Here is a 20,841-nt window from a genome sequence, read left to right as displayed (position 1 = left end):
AAATAATTTTCCTGACCAAAAGGGAGGAAAAGAGAAAGGAAAAAAAGAATCCATTCCACAGAGAGGCTGCACCAAATCTTTGATGGCTCAACAAAATGATGTGTTCACCTTTCTGCTGCCAGCACAAGGGCTAAAGGGCTTCCAATAAAAGAAATAATTTCCTGCTCTGAAACACCTGGAATGTGCTGTAAAGTCCAGTTTGGAGCAAAACACTACATATTTAGGTGAAAGCTGGACAGGCAGTTCTCAAAAAAAAAGCAGCTCTGCCACCTTCTCCCCATGAGTGGCTTGAACAGGGCTTCACTCACAGACCTGAGAGCCAAAACCTGCGTCTCACAGCCAGATGTGAGCGGGCTGTTGCTTCAGGGTACAGGGAGCCAGCAAGCAAACACACAAAAATATCCATTGACACATGAATATACACTTAGAGAACACGCACACATAAATCTGTGAATGACAGCTCGTAACAGAGGCAATAAGGATGCGCTTCCAGCCCTCCCTACAAGGATGGGACCTGGTGGATATGAACAGGGAACGGGTCCTGAAGGTCTCCCAGGTCAGCTGAGGGGCTGGATAATGCATTTGCCTTCCACAAGGAAGAGCTACTTGGGTCAGCCACCGCTGAGAAAAAGGCTTGGCCAGACCCTGAGATCCCCGAGGCCACGTGAGTCCCACCTTCCTGCAGCCCCTGCCCGCAGGCAGCCTGTGGGACTGAGCCCTCAGGGGACACAGATTTCCTCAAGGGGACACAGATTTCCTCAAGGGGACCATTTCCAGGGCAGAATTGCATCTGCCACCCTGCTCACCGAGCACAAACGAGCCTTGTGCAGAGGGCAGAGCCCTGATGGCAACCAAAGGACAACTCTCCCATGGACCTGGAAGGCAGCAGGAGAACAGCTCCTGCTTGGCCTCCAGGGACCACCAGATGCTTTGGGTGACCATGAATAGGAGAGAAGGGAGGGCAACCACGAGGCTGTGAGTGGCCAGTGGCCAGGAGACACACAACAAAATGAAACCTTTTCCACAGCCTGAGGAGGGAAGGCGAGGAGTGAGCAGGGCTGAGCAGGGAGCAGTACCTTGTGCTCTGTCTCCTGAGCCAGCTGGCTCTGGAGCTGCTGGAGCTGCTCCGTGGAGTTGCTGCAGAGAGCCTGGTAGGTTTCCTTCAGAGCACCAATCTGAGCAGAAATCTGGTCCTTTTCTGCTTGGGAAAGCCTGCAAGGGGAAGGGGAAATATCTCAGGATACTGCCCAAACCAGCTCCACAGAATTACCACGTCCTTCCAAGCGCAGGAAAAGGCCAAATCCACCATGAGTCCCTTCCTCTCCCTGCCCTGCCCAGCTAAAACCTGCCAGGATAACTGAGCAAAGGCTGACCTGCCTTGTAACAATCAAATCCCCAAACATATGGGGCTGCATCTCAGCTAAAGAGGATAAATATTGTCCCACAACATAAATGGGTTGCACATTTCACAGATCTCATTGCAGACAGTAGAGAAGACAACTGCTGTGTGCAGCTCATTGTTTTTAACTGGAGTCAGGCACTGGATCCCATGGATCCACCAGCTCTAAGGAATCTCATCTCCAGCCCCTGTTCTCTCCCTGGTCACACTCACTTGTGGCTGTGTTTTGCCAGGAAGATTTGGGAAGTTTTGATGGCCTCAGAGACCTGCTCTTTCTTCGCAGTCAGCTCCTCATTCAGGGCCTGGAAAAAAATGTGAAAAAGAAAGAAAGGAGCTTAATGCAGCTGTGAAAAAAAGAGCAGAAGTTAAACCTCAGGGTCTGGTGTCAGTCCTGCTTTACCTGCTGCTCCGAGATGGATTTCTCAATGTCTCCCAGCTCTCTGCTGCCAGCAGCAGCTGTCCTGCCCTGCACACTCTGCTTCAAGCCCAGGGCCCAGCCCAGGAGCTCCTTCACCTTGTCCACGTGCTCCTGCTTTTCCTCCTCCACCACTTTCTGCAAACAGAGGAGGAAGGAGGAAGACAACCACGTCAAAAGGGGTCTCCAAAGGGGGAGCAAAGGGAGATGCTGCTCCCTCAGCACGGCGCAGCATCCCTGGGGGTGGGGGGGATGTGGGGACAGAGTCCAGGTGTGCCCCACGGCCTCACCTCCTCCTCCTCCAGCCGCCGCAGCGCGTCGCTGATGTACTTCACGTGCTGGGTGGTCAGAGTCACCAGGGCCGTGTAGCGAGTCCTCAAATCCATGAACTGCCAAGGGACAGAGGGGAAAACAGAGGGAAGAGGGGGTGCATCAGTCGTGCTGGCGGATCCAGAGCGTCACCCTTCACAGTACATGACAGGGATGAGGCACCTCTGGCTTGGGAACCCCACAAGGCACCTGGCAGACCCGGGATGGCACCAATGGAATGCAGCAGGTCTGCTGGGGAGGGTGGTGGCCACACAAGGCATGCTGCACGACACTGGAGCGAGGGCACACTCCGGCCACGGACACTGGGGCGGATGCTCAACTCTTACAGAGGGCTACCGGGATCTTTAATATCCACACAGAGCAGACAGGACCTCGGGTCCCTAAAAGGTTCTCATCCCAAAGATGCACACACAGCAACACTGCATGGTGCTCTGGTTATTTACCTCGCAAGGCTGAAGGGCTGAGCCGACCCCGCTGGATTTGACCCAGGGGTTCCCAGGAGTCTAGGTATGGCATACCTGGTGCTTAGGGCACTAAGCCATCCTCTCTGGCTATTGGAAAAAACAGCGAGGGTGGAAACTTTATTTATACAAGAGAGTTCAGCAGGAAGGAGCTCATTTCACAGAGGCTGCTGGGTGGTTTTGCTGGGCGTGGAAGAAGCCCCCCCTGGAAATTTCCCCCCCTGCTGAGCTTAGGTGGGTTCCTACCTCCTGGGTGATGGCATCTGAGGAGGAGAGCATCCGCCGGCGCTTCATGGGCGACTTCTGCTGCGACTCCACAAAGGCCCTGTAGGTCATCAGCTGCAGCTCATAGTCCTGAAAAGGTGGGGAGATGTGGAGCTTGTGAGATCTGCAAACTCTGCCAGGGCTGCTCCTGCCCAGCCCACCCTGCCCAGGAACTGTACCTTGACGGCGGCCGAGTACTGCTGGGAGAATTTCTGACACTGGTCCAGCTTGGCTTGGTTTTTCTCAATTTCTGCAGCCAAAGCCTTCAAGGAAATTCAAAGCAAAAGTGGTTGTCAGAACAGGTTGGCTGAGTTGTTGCCCAGAGAAGCTGTGGATGCCCCAACCATGGAAGTGTTCAAGGCCAGGTTGGAGGGGGCTTGGAGCAACCTGGGATAGTGGAAGGTGTCCCTGCCTGTGGCAGGAGGATGGAAACAAGATTATCTTAGAAATCCCTTCCAACCCAACCTTTCTGGGATTCTATGACAGCAGCCATGGGCACGTGAGCAGAATTCTGGTTCACATCCCTGCACTTTTGGCTAAAATCTTTACACTCTCCAATTTTTCACACAAGACCTCATCTGCACCTCGAGCCAAGCAGAGTTCCTCCACTTCCCAGACACCCAGCTCAGGCCTGCAGCCTCTTCCCTGCTGCTTTTCATATTTCCAAGCCCAGAGATGAAAAGAAGCGACACGGTCACAGCAGCAAGGAGACATCACGAGGTCCTGCCTCACCGTTTGCTGGCTGAGCTGCTCCGACAGCACCCGGCTGTCCTCAGCCTGGCCAGGCTTCATCAGCTCCTGCTGGGCTGTGATCTCCTCAATCCACTGGATCAGGGCGCTGTGGCACTGCCGGTAATCACTCAGCACCTCCTGGATGCTCTCCAGCTCCGTGTGGCTGAGAGAAAACCACGACAGGTAAGAGGAGGAGGTGAAACACCACCAGCAGGAATCCCAGGCAGAAAGATTTCGCCTCCACCAAGCCTGACCCAAGGTCTCAGCTGAAGGATGAGAGTAAATCTGGGAGAGGAGGCAGGAGGTCTCTCACCGGGTCTCGATCTGGGCGCAGACTCGCTGCCAGCGATCCCACAGCTGGCTCCCCTTCTCCTGGAAGCGCTCCAGGTCGATGCTGCGCTCCTGCCTCAGCCTGAACAGCTGCTCCCCCACCTCCTTCGCCTTCGCCATCTCCTCCTCCAGCCTGGAGAACACGGAGCCCTTGTCCTTCGCCTCCCCGAGCCATTGCTGCAAAAGGAGACAGCACCAGGGTCAGTGTCACTGAAAGCAGAAGGGACCAAGTCAGAGATGTCCTCCCAGCCAGAGGTGACAAAGCTGCAAAGGAGTTAATGGGTTTATTTTCCCCCCTCTCCTTAACCTGTAAAGAACTGGGAGGTGCAGAATGAAGGGGAAATGCTCCCAGGTCAGACTGGTTCAGGCCCTGTCCTACAGCAGCAGACACAGCACAAGCCACAGCACCTCCTCTACACTCACAAAGCAATCAGGGCTCTCATGTCAGCAGCACAAAATCCTCTCAAATGTACCAAGGCAAGAAAAATGTCCCACAGTCCAGATTCAGCAGAGAAAAGGGAAGGACGCTGCTTGACAAACCAACAGCACCAACCTGCAAGGCCGTCCTGTGAGTCTGAATGGCTGCCAGGTCAGCAGGAACAGCCTCCTCCTGGCTCAGCTTCACCTCGTAGCCTTTCACCAGGGATTCTGCTCCTTGGGTGCTGCGGATAATGATGTCAACCGTCTTCAACCTGGCAAATCAAACAGAACACAATGACATCCCAGACGTGGCAGAGATCCGGAGGCTGCACCACGTGCTGCAGGGGGATGGATTCGGTTACATCCACCACAAGGTGTGTTGGAGGGACAGAACAAGGCCTTTAATGAACTGAGAACACTCAAAAGGGCATTTGGGAACAGAGGCACATCCCTACTCACTTTTCCAGGTAGATGGAAGACAGCCCATGTGTCTGCTCCATCTTGTTCACCACCAAGTCCAGCTCTGAACGCAGGTGGGGCGTGCTGGGCCCCGCAGGAGCTCTGTCCAGGAAGCTGTAGCACCTCTCGGACACAACCCGGAGCTCCGACTGCAGCTGCTGCAGATCCTCCTGCGTGCGCTGCACAGGGAGGGACACAACGTGAAAAGAGAGCCCAAACAGGCAGGGAAAAGGCAGGACTGCCCTTGGCAAAGGAGCTGGTAGGAAATAAGGCAGGGAGCCCACCTGCTGGGGTTCCCTGCTGCGAGATTCCCTCAAACCCACGCAGAGGAGCTACAGCCAATTTTGGATCTGTGCCCACCTCACCCCTCCGTGCCCACCTCCCAGAAGCAGGCCTGACCTCCTGCTCTGCCATGCGGATGGCGTTTTCCTGGATGCTGTCACCGTCTGCTCGGGCGCTGCTCGGCGACTGGATGCGGCTCACGAGCCGCTGCTCGCACTCCTCCAGGCGCAGGCGGATGTTCTTCAGCTCGGACAGATAGGTCCTGGCAACGGTCTCATCCTTGTCTTCTGCAAGCCAGAGACACACAGAAGAGCAGCTCAAGCACCACTGGCCAGTATCTGTCCCAAACGGGACCTGCTGGAATCCCCGGAGCCGAGCGCAGCCGAGCGCTGACACCGGGATCTCTGCTCAGGTGGAAAACACCTTAATTAAATCATCTCGTTCTGGAAATGAGTCCAGCCACAGGGAACCTCACTGGAGTCCTAGTGGGACTCACAGTGTCACAAGTGCCACCACCACGTGTATTTTCCCAAAGACTAAATGCAGGAAGAGCTCCTTGCTTGGAATGCATCCCCATTGCCAACACTACGAGGGGAAGAGGGCTCAGCAGCTCAGCGGAAGCTGCAAAGCCAAGGCCTCTCTGCAGGAATAGTGCTGGACAAAGGCCGAACACTTGGAGGGATAGATGGAGAAATAAGGAGATCTGCTCACACCATCAACCAGCTAGCTCAGGAAAAGAAGAACACGAAGCCATCCCATAAATCCTTTGTTTATGAGCTCCCACAGCTCCTGGTTAAACCATCAGGCCCTCTGAAGCTCACCGTTCTCCATGGACTCCAGCAGCTGCCGGATGCGTTCCTTGGAAGACTCCACTTCCTCCTCCAGGCGCAGCCGGTCCGACACGGAGAAGAGCTCCGAGTCCCGGCTGTCCTGCAGGAAATCCTCGTAGTGGGCCTGCAGGCTCTTCAGGGCTTGCTGACACTCCCCTTGAGCCAAGGATCTGAGCTGTGAGTGGAAAAAGAGGCACATCCAAACATCAGGAACAACCTCCTGCACACCAACCAAACCGCCTTCGTTTGCCCAAGGAGTATTTTCAGAGGGGGAGAGGGAAATCCTCTGTATCAGACCCGTGCCTCCCTCCAGCTGTGCTCACTCCCTAATGAAATGCTCAATCCACCATCTCTCAGCAGCAGCAAACTCCTGATGCTCTTTTTATTGGGAAAAGCTGCAATCCTTTTGCACAGCACCCCAAGCTCAGGTTTTCAAGGTGTGAATCATTCCCCTTTTCCCCGTAGCTGTAAATTGCAACCCTTTTCAAGATGTGCACTATTCCAGGTGTAAAGGCCCATTGATTTCCCCAGTCTTGCACTCCCTGGTTTTCTCCTCTTTTCGGCCACACAGAGAAGCCTGGAGAGCAGCACAACCCCAGAACCAGGCAGGGAAGCTCCTCTGTACCTTTTCCATGCTGAAGCTCTGCACCAGGGCTATGTCCTTCCTCAGGTAGTTCCAGGAGATGAGGCTCTTAGTGTTCATGTGGAGCTGGTGCCAGAGAGCCATCACTTTCTGGTACAGCTGCTCCACCCTGCAAGGGGAAAGGAGCAGATCCATCAGCTCTGGATCTTCGCAGCAAACCCAGCCCTGACCCCATTAATCCTCCAGCCATCAGTGCCAGGCAGCAGCCCATCAGTGCAGTGACCCCAGAGTGGCAGCATGCAGGGAGTGATGCTCCTGCTGCTCAGTGCCAGAGATCCCTGCGGGGATCCCTCCCAAACTGTCATTTTTTCATTTTGCAAGCTACTGCAGCCATCTCTGCAATGGAGTTTGCAGCTGTAGAACCATGAGGGATTCCTTTCCTCACCACAAACCACTTTCATACCTCCATCCCCACCCCAAAATCTGTCCCCTCCCATGCCACCATCTCATCTCCTTGTGACTGTCACCAAGTTACCTGTTGGCCATCTCGATGGCCTCTTTGTTGGGTGGGGGGATCAGGAAGCAGACAGAAGGCACCATGGCCTCATTCCCCGTGGGGCTGATCACCTTCCACTTGGTCCTCTGGGAATTGTCCTCCAGGACACACTCGTCGTTCCTGCAGATGGTGATCTGCAACAGCACCAACACCAGGCACCCATCAGAAACCAGCAGCAGGGCCATGCTCAGCTGCCCCTGCTGCCAGCCCCGCTGCTGGGGGTGAGCCAGCTCCCAGAAATACACAGATGGATGTGTTTTAATGGAGCAACAGCCTGGAACGGTGCCAGGCAGTGCAGCCCGCTCGTGCCGGGAGAGGAAGGGACGAGGAAGTTACAGGGAGTTGGCTGCCACCCACGAGCTTGTTTGGCTGAGGCTGATGGAGCCCATCCTCCTTGGAAGGGGAAAGGACTCCAGCTCCTGCCCAGAATAAATCTGAGACATGGAAATCTGCTCCAGGAAGAACATTCCTGCTGTTTCCCTCCTCCTTGCCTTCCCACTCCGCTCCTGCTTTCCGTTGACAGATCCTACGGCGCTCATCCTAAACCACCCCAGGTGCCAGTCCCTTGTCCCTGCCTTCCCTTCCCAAGGGCCACCAGCACCCTGCCAGGCCTCACCTCGATCTGCCGGTAGTCACAGACAGCCTTGATGGGGATGGTGCTCTTCACAGCGTGCTCGGGGTTCCTGGGCCGGAGCTGGACGATGGTTTTGGACCGTCCCACCAGGCTGGCCACCGAGCTCTTGGACTGGATCAGCTGCTCCTTCTCATCCTGGCAGGGACAAGGAGGATGGGTTGCTCAAGGATGGTGAGGGGAGGTCTGTCCCGGGCATCTCAGCTCGCCCCCCACCCCAGTGCTGGCCTGCAAGGGCTGAGCAAACACGTCAGGAGGATCCTGCTGCCCTGGCAGGGTGGGAAGAGGGCTCAGGAGATGGGATGGGACGTCACCGCTACTCCCACTGCCCTGCAAAGCCACATGCACACCTCTGGCTCTCTGGCTGGTAGGACAAGAAAATGTTTTCTTTCAAAAGGGAAAAAAAAAAAAAAAAAAAAAAAGAGAACACAACATCCACCAAAACAAAGTCCCAGCAGCTGTGAGGGGCCGAGAGCAGGACAATGTCCAGCCCAAAGCTGGTTTAGCTGCCTGGAGGAGAGCCCAGGGAAGCATGCTCCCTTCTCTAAAGCAAAGGATGAAGGGGTGTTTAAACCAATGGCTGGAATGGGAGACAATGAATTATGGGGATAAAACATCTCAGGAGAAGGGGCTCAGGGTGGAGCGACCGCACAGGCCTCCGGTTCTGGGGAGAAATCTGCCAGCTGGAGCTAATTGACTCCTACAAATCCCTGCTGGGTTTGGTGATGGCACCAACCCGGGGGGGATGGTGGCAAAGCTGCCCTGGAACAGCCTCTGGCACCGTGGAGACGTGTGCGGATCACAACACTGGCAGCTCGTGTGATTAGTGACAGCTCAGCCCCTGCTGGCTGTGGCAAAGGTTTCAAAAAAAAAGATCCCAGAAAAGGTTCTCCCTCATGCTCGGTACTCTGGGGTTGGTTAGTGTGCTATGACAGTGGAGGAGAATTTAATGGTTAAAAAAAAAAATAAAATCAAATTAAATTAAAATAAAAGAATAAATGATTAAATAAACTACCTGTGCCTGTCCCAGGGAGCATGATTGGAAGAAATACAACTTTAACTTATTAGGTAAGAAAGAGTAAAATAGCTGAGCTCAGGGCAGCTGCCCCAGTCCTGGGTTTGTGGCCACTCTCTGGCTGCCCAGCACAGCCTCTCCCACCCCAGATGGCACCTGCCAGACTCCTGATGTTCCCGGGCTCCCAAACACAGACCCCAGGAGCCAGCCTGGCTGCTCCATGTCCTCCATGTCCTGGCAGCACCAGAGACAGGCCAGGACAACCCCGAGACCGTGACAGAGAGGATGGGGGAGCCCCCAGCCCTCCAGGAGAGAAGACAGTGCTGATGCACCCATCACCCCCAGTAAGGGCACCCCAGTGCCACTGGGGACACCCTGATGTGCACTTCTTAGTGACCACCTGCCTCCACACGCTCAGTGTCACCTCCTGACCCTGCCACCACAGCTCAGCACTTCAGCCACAGCCCAAATCCTCCCCTGACCCTGGTGTCAAACACCAGCTGATGCTTTGCTCCTTGGGGGTTGGTTTTTTTCAGGCCAAATCAGGCAAGAAGGTGACAGTGCCACGACCCGGGCTCTGCTCTGCTCAGCTAAGCCAGGCCACGTGTTCAGAGATCAGCCCCTGGCACAGCCAGGCTGCCCTGACTCTCCCCATCCAGCAGGATGGATTAGCACAGGATTTGAGCTGGATAAAGAGCAGGCATTTCTCCACCAGCTCCAAAGCAGAACCAGGAGCATCTTAGAGGCCCTGCCTTTGTCAGCAGGACTCGAGCAGGATGGGCTTGGCTGGGGCAGGAGCAGCTCACACGTCAGGCTGTGACCTTGCACAGCCAGCACAGGCTGCCTGCTCCTCACCCTGAGGACACAGAGAGGTCAGATGGTGCCTCTAAATGACAGTGACCAACTCCAGCCACACCACACAGCTGGGGCCACCGCAGCCTGCAGCTCATTCAGCAGCTCCACAGGAAAACAAATCACTGCCCAAGGTGGAACACAAACCACATCCCACCAAACTGTGGGGACAAGGAGCCCAGCTCTCCCTGGAGAAGAAAGAGGTGTCCCAGGCAACGTTGCTGGACCAGAGCAGGGTGGTGGGGTGCCAGAGAACCCACCATGGAGTCCTGCAGGAGGTCCTCCAGCCGTGTCAGGCTCGTGTTGTGGTCGCAGGAATATTTCCTTTTGATGGAGTCCTGCAGGTTCCGCAGGTACGTCTCCGACTCCCGGGCATCGCTGAAGAACTGCGAAGGCAAAAAGGGTCACAGGGACCTGGACAAGTCCCCTGAGCAGCCCGAAGGCAGGCAAGGAGCACCCCAAAGGCTCAGCCAGCAGCTCCTGACACTGCTCTGGCTTTAGGGCTGCAAGGGCAGGGTCACCCCAGGTGGATGACCAGAACTACAGGGAAGTTGTTCCCTTTTTACCCCTAGCAATGCCCAGGGAGCAGCTAACAGATATTCCAGAGGAAACACAAATCCCTCCTTCCCTCTCCATCAAGGACAACAGCAGTGTGAGGAGCTCATGCAGCTCATGGAGTGGGATTCAGCAGGTGGGACTGAGGGAATTTGGCCCCAAATACCTGGAAATAGGCAGCGTTCTCCTTCACGTGCTGCTCCACGCACAGGCAGAGCTGCTTGATCCACTGCCACTGGGTGTGCACAGCAGCGCTGTAGGCCTGTGGAAAACACAGAAAAGAGCACTGGACAAGGGCATTCACAGCCAGGAGGGGTACAGCAAGGACACAGGAGATGGAGGGAGGGACAGAAATGACCAAAATCAGCCTGCGGCCAGGAGGGTTTGGACATAGGAGATGGCAGACCCTGTCTCAGTGTCCCCATGTCACCCACGACGCCAGAGGCAGGAACAATTTTGCTTTTACCCCATGGAAAAGGTTCCCACAGCCCTTTGCTTCACCACCACAGTGTCCCTGGAAGCCTGGATGACCCCAGGGCAGCCAAGGCCGTTCCCTGCATCACCTCTCTGTGGGAAAGGCTCATGCTCTGTGTGTTTGTGTCTTAATTTGAGGTGGCGATTATTTGGGAATGGCCACTTCCCAGAATTAAAAAATCTCCACCACTGCACTGACGTCCTGCCACCACAAAACACTTCTGTGGGGTGAGGCAGTGAGTCTCCCAGTTCCAGCTGAGGTGATTTGATCCTTGGGAACCCCACAGCTCTGCCAGGTTCCTGCTCACCTCTACGGTTTGCTTGGCCGGGTGGTTCTCCAGAGAGAGCAGCTCAGCCGTGTCCTGGAGGGAACAGAAGATGTCCTGCTTCTCTTCCAGCTCTGCTGTCAGCTCCTGCAGGAGGCAAAGTCCAAATCTCAGCTCTGGGACCTCGCTCAGACCATGTGTCCAACTAACACAGTGGGGAAGTTCTAAAGGAGGTACCAGTGGATGCCAGGGAGTCCAGCACGGCACCACAGCCCCGTTCCCAACAGGAATCTGCCTCCTGTGTGCCAAACAGGCACTGGGAACCTGCCCAGGGACCTCTTCACACAGTGTGCTTGTGGGAAGATGGGAATTTGTTTATACTGCTGTAAAGAGGAATCAATTTTCCTCTTTGGTTCAGACTTACCCCCCTCGCCCCCACTAATTCAAGATGCCTTGAGCTCCAAAATAATGCTAAAAATACATCTTTTGATGCCTTTTTTATCGCAATTCAATTGAAGACACACATTCATTTCACTTTCTGCTCTGGGGAGAGCTTCCATCAGCTCTGTTCAGGAGCAACAAGCTCAGTGAGCTGGGAGGGAGCATCCAGCCTCAGGATTTCAGGTCTGTTGGGAGCTGCGGGCTCCACAGAGCATCAAAAGCAGCACCTGCCCTCGCAGCACTCACCGAGAAGTAATTCTTCTTGGCTGCAATGTTGGGGTTGTTGTCACTCCAGTCATAGGCCAGTTCCTCCTCCTCCTTCTCATTCAGCCAGATCAGCTCGGCAGTGGCCCGGGACACAAATCCATGCAAGCTCTGCAGGTGTCTCAGCCTGAAGCTCGAGGTTTCCTGGGCACAAAGAATGATTTATTATTCCTCCTCCCTGCTCTGTGGCCGATGGGTTTTTGCCCCTCTCCCCAGCCCTGGAGCAGGGAGGGTCCCCAGGCTCCCCGGGCAGTGCTGGGAGCCCGCTCACCATCAGTTTGCAGTACTGAGTCTCCAGCTTGCCCAGCGTCTCCGTGTAGCTCGCGCGGAAATTCGGAGACATTTTACCCTGAAGGGTGAGAAACGCTCCTGTTACCCATCACAGGGCAGCATCACTCAGAGCCCCATCCCCAAATCTCCCTCCACAGCTCTGCGTGAGGAAGGGGAGGGTGGAGAGGATGGCTCAGGGCAGCACTGCATCAACTCAGAAGTTCCATCCTTAAAAATCACCTCTGTGCCAGGAAAGTGACCCACAAGAGCTGATCCTAATGCCCTCAGCCCCCACGTGGGGCTATGCCCGGTGTCCCCCACCATACCTCATACATCCTGGCCTCCTTCACGCTGGAGCCCAGGTCCTCCACGCTGGCGTGGATGTGCCTCTGGGTCTCCAGCTGGGATTCCACGCTCGGCAGGTCGGTGCCCCACTCTGCCCGCTCCAGTCTCATCTGAAACCAAGAGGCTCAGGTCAGCACTGCTCATTCTGCTCTCAAAGGGACACCAGGAATCCTCCCAGGTCACCCCAGAGGGAACAAACACCTCCCAGTCTTGGTAGAAGATCCTAAGCCAGTGCTCCAACACTGAATGTTTCTGGGACAGCCCACACAAACTTCCCACCCACGTAAGACCAAGTGACTGCATCAGCACAGATCTGCTTCCAGCTTTGAAAGGCTCCTCTGCTCCCCACTGGCCAGCAGGACCACAAGAGAGAAAACCCAGCTCCAGACAGAAGCCTCAGATCTCCAAAAACTACAAACCATCAAAGCAACTACTCACAGATAAAGGCAGGAAAAGGCCTGGGGCAGCTTCCCACATCAGCCTGAGCACAGGCAGGAGGTTTGGCCCAGCACTCACCTGCATCTCCTCCACCCAGGCCAGCAGCTCGTAGACGAAGCGGAGGCTGCCTTCGTCTTCGGAGGAGGAGATGGCCACCAGCTCCGTCCTGGTCATCGGCTTCCGGAACCAGGAGGCCGAGGAGGTGTGGAGCCCCTTGGTCAGGGACTCGCCCTTCAAGTGCGTCGTGCTCAGCGTGGTCGTGGGCACCAGCTCCAGCGTGGAGAAGTGGCCTTTCCTGTACAGGTTGGTGCACTCCAACCTCAGTGTCACCAGCTCGTCCTGCAGCCTCATGATCCTGGGGAAGGAAGCGAGGAGAGGGTAAGGAGATGGACACGTGCTCCCTCCTTGCCCCACGCAGAGCAGATGTGCAGCCCCTGAGGAAGCTCCTCCACGGTCACCTGAACACCAGCTCCTCCAGCTGGTAGTAGTTCTCGTCCCGGAGGATCTGCACGTCCACCTGGAGCTGGCGGAGGAGCCCCTCGCACTCCTGCAGGTACACCACCACGTCGGACTCGTACTGCACCGGCTGGCCCGACTCCAGGTGAGCAGCATCCTGAGGGGACATGGGACACTCAGGGCCGAGTCCCCTCAGCCCAGTTGGGGCAGGCAGAACACCACAGCAACCCAGCTTGGAGACTGGAAACACCTTGGGATCCACAAGCTTAGCTGGAGCAGGACACGTATCCATCCCCCCACACCACACCCAGGACAACCCCTTTAGAAAAACTTCTGGAGATGAACTGAAAGGTCCCAGGAACAGATGGGATCACCATTTTTAGCTCCCAACCCTTTCAGCCAACATCTCTTTCCCCCATAACGAAGAAAATCTCTTCAAAAACCTGCTCCCTACTGAGTCCTTTCCACCAGGCAAATAAAACAGATTTTGGGGGTTTTAAGCCTCATTATACAACAAAAAATATTCAACAAGCTTTTCCAGAAGTGCTGGTCTCCCCCACACCAGCACCTCTGCAGATGTCTAGCCTCACTTGCTGTATTCCCAGAGACAAGACCATTCCCCATGCCCCTGTCCTCAAGGTGATCTGTGGATCACCAAATATCTACCACCACCCCTACAGCACCTCTGGGACAGGCTCAAGGGCAGAAAAGAAAGGAAAACATTCCAGGGGAACCCATCACCCCAAGCAGAAGAGAGGAGAGGAGATGGGTACAAAAAAAAAAAGAGCAGGAAAACAAATAAATCAATAAAATCAGGAGGGGGAAACCCCACTCCCCACTCACAGCCTGCAGCGTGTTCTTCGCCAGGGTGAGCTTTTCTTCACAGCTCAGAGCACCATTCTGGATTTTGTTGGCGATTTGTAGCAGCAATTCCAGCCTGGAATGACAGAGGGAGATGAGAGAGGGGTTTTGGATGTCCCTCTGGCCAGAGGGAGGAGCAGGGGATGTCCCTGCCATGGGCACAGCACCGACCTCTCCACCGCCGGCCGCAGGAGCTTCTCGCGCTCCAGCATCTCAATGATGAGCTTGCCCCACTCCTCCTCCACATCGTTGGGGTGGTAGCCCTGGGGCAACTTGATGCGTCCAAATTCGATCCAGACCTGGGGGAAACATCAGCAGAATGGCATTTCCCACCTCTGCCTTGAGCTGGCTGGGGATTCCAGCGAGGGAAGAGGGGCTCTGCCTCCGCTCCTGCAGTGCGCTGCTCGCTGCCTCGTTTATCCTGAGGGGCATTCCCATTTCTCCACTCCAAAATAAACCTGAACTGAGCAAGTTCAGTCTTGCTAAAAAAGCACAACATTCCCACCTACCAGCCTCTGGGCAGCCATCCTTACCTCTAGCAGTTTGTAGAGCTCCTCTATCTGTCCTTTCTCCTGCTCTTTCGCTGGGATTTCAGTTTCTTTGAAGTGTATGTACTGGTTATAAAGTGCCTGGGATGAGAAAGGCTCATCAGGAACCACCCTGGGGAATGCCACCACCCACCCCTCAGCACTGAACACAAGACACACTGAGGAGAGACCTTGTCCAGCACCTACCTTTAGCTCTACAGGGTTCTGGGGGAAGGATTTGTCTGACATGAGTATCGTGTGCTGCTTGATCCACGAGATGAGGGACTCCACACGGGTCTGGTACTCCAGCCACCTCGAATCCACCTCCTGTGGGGCGAGAGTGTCTTTGCAAGCACTGCTGGTGGGCAGATCACAGAGGGAAATGAGGTGCCACAGACAAGCCACAGGGTGGATCGTGTGCCAGGGCCTCCCTGCTGTGATGCCATCCCAGGTGCAGAGAGGAGGGGGATCCTCCTTGCCAGCTGCTCTGTGGGAGCTCAGCTTTTTTCCTGCAGAGCCTGGGCAGGGCTGTGGCCTTACAGACACCCCAGCAGGTCACAGGGCAGACACCATTATGGGGACTCCCTCCCTCTCCTCAGCCCTCTTCCACAGGGAACAGACCCTTTCCCAAACCCCAACCACAACCCCCAGCTGCCTCCCAAACCTGTCCCAGCCTCCCAGCCCTCAGCAGTGCTTACGATGGCGCTGATCCCTTCTCCTCCCTCGGGGACTTTGGGAAAGGCATCGTAGATTGAAGACACGTAAGTTATCACAGATTTCTCATCTGGAGAGGGAACGTCCACGTCTGGCAGGAGGGAAGGAGAAAGGCAGTGAGGAAAGGGAGTGGGAAGAGAGGCTGGCATCTCCCTGCACTGGTCACATGCCCTGGCCACCCACCTTCGGCGTCCAGCAGCCGTGTGACCCCCAGGCGCTCGGCGATCTCAAAGGCCTGCTCCAGGTTCTCCCGGTTACTCTGGATCTGCACCCTCTCCATGTCCACCAGATCTGGCCTGCAAGACACACCCCAGAGTCACAACCAGCACCAGGTGGCCAGGGCAGAGCATCCTGGATGGGCGCTGCTGCCATGGGTGGCTCTGAGCCCCTGTCCCAGGGTGGTGGCTCTCCAAGGGGACCTGGCCTGCAGGACTTCCCTGCCTCAACCCCTTTGGGAAGGGGGCTCAGGCTGCAGAGAAAAACCCCTTGGTCCCAGCTGGGGAAGGAGGAACCAAGGAGGTTTAACTGCTGCTTGTGAGACCTCCAAGATCCTGGGATAAAAGTGTGGACGGAAGTGCTGCTGTTCATGGAGAGCGAAAGGGCAGCACTGCAGCACTCATGACTTTAAAAGCTTTTCTTTTCTGCCTCTCTCCTCAACATCATTAAGATTTTTTTTTTCCTGCAACCTGATGTATCTTTTGCTCATTCCAAGCATCGCCCCCTCCACTACCTGGCAGAAGAGAGAATTCCAGGTAAAAAAGACATTGCTCCCTGCCAGCCTCACCCACATCTCCAAGCACTCCAGCCCATCACTGACCACAGCGGTGGGCAGAGACCACTGGGAGATCCTCATCCCCCCTCCCACCCTCATGACACTCCCCATTGCTTCTTCCTGCCTACCTGTATCTGTGGATGAGGGCGTTGAACATCTTGCCATCGCTCCAGCAGGAGGAGAAGTTGGTGCATTTCAGCCCGATGTAACCTGCTGTCACCTTCTGTGTCCACAGCAGGAGCTTCTCCTTGGCTGACATATCCCCCAGCTCCCCACTGATGTAGATGTCAGAGATCTGTAAGGAAGCAGCACAGCCATGGGAGGATGCAGGAGCAGGGAAACCTCCACCAGGCACATCCTGCTTCTGTGAACTTGCCCCAGGCCTGGCTACCAGAAAGGGCAGGAGGCAACTTGTGGTCACCACGGGGGAGAGGGGACCCTGCGGCCGAGGAACTTGGAAAGGGGTCACAGGACCTGCATGGGGTTTGGGCAGGCTGGAGATCCAAGCAGGCAGAGCAAGACATTTCCTAACCCTGTGAAAACAGGGGCACCAGGTGCTGCTTGGCCACACAGCCCAGCCCAGCTGGGACACGAGCTGACAACACCAAAGCCCAGCTCCCAACAGCCACCAGAGCCGCTCCCTCCACACCATCCCTGTCCCCACAGACAGGGACACACCTCACTGGGAACACAATGTCCTGGAGAGAGAAGGCTCCTGCCTCTCCCTGCTCCAAACACGCCGTGCACCCTCCTGTACCCTCACTGCCCCTGCCCAGCACCCACCACGAGGAGCTCCAGCACCCTCAGACACCCAGGGCTCCCTCAGGAACAGTCACTGCCACCCAGCAGCACCCAGGGTGGGCAATGAGAAGGGACCACCACCAATATCTCTTGTTGGGGCTGCAGGTGTGGCAGGGGAGCTCCACCTGGAGCACCCTGTTGTAAAAAAATACCAACTTAAGAAGTGGGAAAACACTTGGAGAGGAGGGCTCTCCCTGACCTCCAGCCATGGAGCAGCTCCATGTTGGGGGAAAAGGGAAGGACAGGGAGAAGGATGTGACATTTCCCCTCTGGCTCGCTGGTGCCAGGGGGTGCTGGTGGCAGGGGGTGCTGTGACCCAGTTCCCAACAAAAGACAGCGACAGTCACGGACCCCTCAGACAGGACTGGCTGCGAGTCCCAGACTGGCACGTGACACCACGCACGTGTCCCCGCATGCCAGCATATTCCTGATTGGCACGGCTTCCTCCTCACCCTCCCCTCTCCAGCTCCCCAGTTAGTACAATTACCTCCCCTTAATTAAGGGGAGGACAAAGAGGAGGATGGGAGCCGCTCGGATTTTCCAGGGTGCCCACGGAAAGGCAACACAGGCTGTTTGCTCCCCGGATTCCTCCTCCCGGCACTGCGGGGAGCAGGTGTGCCAGGACCCAGCCCTACCCACCGCCCTGAAAACACCCAAATCCCTCCCCAAAACACCCTCAGCTGGGTGCTGGCACCGCTCAGGTCCCGGCTGTCAGACATCCCTTTGCAGGCTGGAGACAGGGACCTGTGGGATTATCCGCCTCTCCCGCCGGCGGGGCGGATGCTGCCGGTGTAATTGGTATGCTGCAGCTCACCTCCCTCTCCAGCCTGATACGCTCATCACACATAAAACTGCTCTTTGTCAGCTGCTGCCACACTGCCGGAGCTGCCTTTAACTCCTCCAGCCCCGGGGCTGGCTTTCCCCAGGGATGTCGGGAGCCGGCACTTGGCGGCAGAGCCGGGATGGGTGGGATGATGTGCTGGGTGAACAGCAGGATGCAGGATGGGACCCTCCATGCCGGCAGGGAGCAGGGGAGGACCCACAAAGCTCCCTCTGCTCAGCACCCCTTTATTAGTTACCTGATGGCTCTTAATTAAGAGCAGAATGAACCCTTCTGTGAACCCACCCACCTGCTGTGCCTCACCTGGGCTCTCCAGCAGTGCTGCCCATCCAGGAGCACCTCATAGCACCCAGGTCTGAAAAATCCTTTATTTTTAATCCCTCACACAGCACTGGGGTTCTCCAACCACTGGGCCTGTTCCCTGAGAGCATCCTTGAAGGAAACTCTCCTAGAGATGTGCTTATTGGAGGTGCAGGGTGCGGCTCCAGCTCCACCCTCCTTTCTTCACATGTCTGTGACAGGACAAAGATTTAGGGAGGCACCAGCAAGAAAAGAGAGTGGAAACTCACAGGACTTGGGGCCAAACCCTTCTAGCATCAGCTTCGTGCATCAAGCAACTGGTGGCAGGATGCTGAAAGCCACATGGTGGCTGTTACAGTGGTCCCAACCTGGCAAAGGCATCAGGGCCACAGCCCCTCAAACCACACACCTGTTCTGGGGCATTCACAGCTTGACCAAACCCAAGGGCACCTTTGCCCACACTGTCACCCCCGAAAGAGTGACCAGCAAACAGCAACAGGCTCCGAAACACAGCATCATCCCCTCCTGTTCTTCCTGGAGACCCCTCAGAGCAGGCAGAGCCCCCACATCTCTATGTTCATCCTGCTACCATTCATCCTGCACGGGCAGCAGGATGGGGACACCCCAAATTCACAGCCTGAGGGCACGAGTGGCACTGGTGACAGCAGCCACCAGCCGCACCCACTGGATCCAGGGACTGTCACTCCCAGCCTGCCTGTGCCAGCAGCAGGGGACAGGACAGGCCAGTCCCCAAGGGATACAGCCACCAGCCGCACCCACTGGATCCAGGGACTGTCACTCCCAGCCTGCCTGTGCCAGGAGCAGGGGACAGGACAGGCCAGTCCCCAAGGGATACTTTCCCAGTGGAGATGCTGGAAGGGAAAAGCTTCAGGAGTTTTCTTCTCCAGCATCCTGCCACCCGTGCTCAGCACGAGGTTGCCCCTTGCCGAAATGACCGTGCCCAGGAGCCACCAGGATTTGGGGTCCACCGAGCCAGGTCCCCCCCACCCCGCTCCGGAAAGGGGGCGAGGGCACACTCACACACTGACCATTGCTCCGGCTGTCCCCGAGCTCCCCCTCCAAGCCCGGCCCTCCACAGCGAGCCTGAGGCCACCATCAGAGGGTGACACCGTGGTCCCACCAGCTCCTGTGCCCTTGGCCGGCCGGTCGCTGCCGTACCCCGAGGAGCTCCGGGCCGCGCTGCCGCTGAAGGAGGATGGGCTGCGGGAAGCCGGCAGCCCGTGAGCATCTCCCTCCCCGGCCCCAGACGACGGCAACCCTGAACTTCTCCCCACGCTGGGGTTTTCCAGCTGATCCACCATGGGGGACGGCGTGGACAGCTCGGACACGGTGCCCGGCTCTGCTGCGGAGGAGCACGTCCAGGCGGCGCTGGAGCTGGGATCATCACTGCCTCCTTTCCCCCAGGCTTCCAGGGCGCTGCCGGCCTCCGGCTCCTGGCTGGGCGCTGGCTCCTCGCCGGACGCGGCGCTGGCCGGGGACAGGAGTCCTCCCGCACGGCCATCGGTCCCTGCGCGCAGCGGCAGCAGCACGGCCCGGCAGCTGCCGCTCCTCTGCAGCTCGACCAGCCGGCTCACCGCCTTCTCGCAGTCCTTCTCGGCCGGGTTCTCCAGCAGGCGGGCGATGACGGTGGTGCCTTCCTCCCGGGAAGCTCCCGCCACACCCGGCCGCTGCGGCTCCAGCACCAGGCGCGCTTTCTGCACCTCCCCCTGGAAGCGCTCCTTCACCTGCACGATGATCCCGGGGTGCAGCGCCGCCGGCTCGGGGTCCCCGCCGCGGGGCCGGCTGCCGGAGGGCTCCTCTCCTCCCTCCTGCCGAGGGGCTGCCTTCGACTTGGGCGCCTCCTCATCCTCGGCCACCTCCAGCGCCGGGGGCTCCTCCTGCGGGGCTGCCTCCGGCATCGCTCTCCTCTTCCCTCTCCGCCTCCGTTTGAAGCGCACCCTTTTTTTGGGAGACAGCGGTGCCTTCCCCACAGCTTTTTCCTTCTGCTCTTTAACGCAGCCCAGCGAATTCCCCATCTCCTCCTGCTCGGTGCCGGCAGGAACGCAGCTGAGCGAGTCGCCGGCTCCCGAATAAATCCCAACCCGGGCTTCATCGGATCAAACGCCCGGCGCGCAGCGTTCCGCGGACTGCCCCTTGTCGCCGTCCCCTCCCGCCAGCCCTGCCGCCACCACCGCCGCTCCAGACAGCCATCTTACAGCCTGGGCGCTGCGAGAAGACAAATTCAAAGCATCTCACTGCAGTTCAGAAATCACTTGACCTAAAAGCAGAGGGAGCGGGGATTGGCTGCGGCGTCCTTCTCTCCAAATATGAGGTAATTGGAGCACGGCCCTTGCCAACACAAACAGGGAGCAGGAATCAGGCAGCGGAGCGAGGAGGGGAGTGGGAGAGGGTGGGGAAGACTGGGATAAAACACAAAACCTAAGGAAGGTTGGCAAAGGTAGAATAAAGGAAGGGGTGGGAGAGAAATGGGAAGGGAAAAAAAAAAAAAAAAAGCGGGGAGGAGTCAGAGTGACTCTGCATGCTCGCCAGCCGGCTCCGCAGGGCTGTTTCTCTCCGGTTCCGAAGGTTTGCTCCTTAATTCTTAATTCTGGGAGTCCCAAAAGCCCAACTCGTGTGCTCACGCTGCTGTCAGGCTCACCCAGTTTGGGGCACAGATGGGCACAGAGGTGCCCTGGAGACCCAGCATCGCTCCAGGGAGCCGCGGTTCCAGCAGGAACGGGAGTGGGATGCTGCCCAGCCCAGTCTGGTCCCACTCCTGCCTCTCTCCTGTGGCTCCTGCCCCAAACGCTGCCCAGGGCAGGGGTTTGAGGAGCATGGAGCACCCCAACTCTGCCTGCTAGCTCAGAGGGACCAGGGTAGGGCAACATGCACCAAAAGTGGGGGTGGGACAAAAATTGGGGAGTAGGGGGCATGAAGATGGGGAGACTGAGCTCAGC

At 57.0% G+C, this 20,841-nt stretch overlaps 1 protein-coding gene across 13 annotated transcripts in view; it reads right to left on the bottom strand.

Annotated features, from left to right (window-relative positions):
* The window catches only part of MACF1 (microtubule actin crosslinking factor 1), a 135,974-nt gene that overhangs the window by 76,787 nt on the left and 38,346 nt on the right, over positions 1-20,841 (bottom strand). For 6 of the 13 annotated variants that reach the window (XM_053964505.1, XM_053964508.1, XM_053964507.1 and 3 more), the window contains exons 1-31: positions 18,934-19,935; positions 16,071-16,237; positions 15,354-15,466; positions 15,155-15,261; positions 14,664-14,783; positions 14,463-14,558; positions 14,101-14,228; positions 13,912-14,005; positions 13,071-13,225; positions 12,691-12,967; positions 12,156-12,284; positions 11,831-11,908; positions 11,542-11,703; positions 10,897-11,001; positions 10,281-10,376; positions 9,820-9,945; positions 7,678-7,830; positions 7,041-7,195; positions 6,548-6,674; positions 5,914-6,097; positions 5,210-5,379; positions 4,811-4,989; positions 4,485-4,623; positions 3,915-4,108; positions 3,602-3,764; positions 3,049-3,132; positions 2,852-2,959; positions 2,105-2,203; positions 1,800-1,952; positions 1,613-1,701; positions 1,077-1,212 (exon numbers count right to left, since the gene is read on the bottom strand). In XM_053964505.1, coding sequence (XP_053820480.1) covers positions 1,077-1,212; positions 1,613-1,701; positions 1,800-1,952; positions 2,105-2,203; positions 2,852-2,959; positions 3,049-3,132; positions 3,602-3,764; positions 3,915-4,108; positions 4,485-4,623; positions 4,811-4,989; positions 5,210-5,379; positions 5,914-6,097; positions 6,548-6,674; positions 7,041-7,195; positions 7,678-7,830; positions 9,820-9,945; positions 10,281-10,376; positions 10,897-11,001; positions 11,542-11,703; positions 11,831-11,908; positions 12,156-12,284; positions 12,691-12,967; positions 13,071-13,225; positions 13,912-14,005; positions 14,101-14,228; positions 14,463-14,558; positions 14,664-14,783; positions 15,155-15,261; positions 15,354-15,466; positions 16,071-16,237; positions 18,934-19,920 — 5,073 coding nt within the window. In that variant the 5' untranslated portion in view covers positions 19,921-19,935. Of the gene's footprint in view, positions 1-1,076; positions 1,213-1,612; positions 1,702-1,799; positions 1,953-2,104; positions 2,204-2,587; positions 2,676-2,851; positions 2,960-3,048; positions 3,133-3,601; positions 3,765-3,914; positions 4,109-4,484; positions 4,624-4,810; positions 4,990-5,209; positions 5,380-5,913; positions 6,098-6,547; positions 6,675-7,040; positions 7,196-7,677; positions 7,831-9,819; positions 9,946-10,280; positions 10,377-10,896; positions 11,002-11,541; positions 11,704-11,830; positions 11,909-12,155; positions 12,285-12,690; positions 12,968-13,070; positions 13,226-13,911; positions 14,006-14,100; positions 14,229-14,462; positions 14,559-14,663; positions 14,784-15,154; positions 15,262-15,353; positions 15,467-16,070; positions 16,238-18,933; positions 19,936-20,841 lie in introns of those variants that run through there. The other 7 variants (XM_053964510.1, XM_053964516.1, XM_053964518.1 and 4 more) reach the window with 2 other exon arrangements.

This window comes from Vidua chalybeata, chromosome 25 (assembly GCF_026979565.1).
Source record: "Vidua chalybeata isolate OUT-0048 chromosome 25, bVidCha1 merged haplotype, whole genome shotgun sequence".
Taxonomy (NCBI): domain Eukaryota; kingdom Metazoa; phylum Chordata; class Aves; order Passeriformes; family Viduidae; genus Vidua; species Vidua chalybeata.
This window is presented reverse-complemented; position numbering and strand designations above follow the sequence as displayed.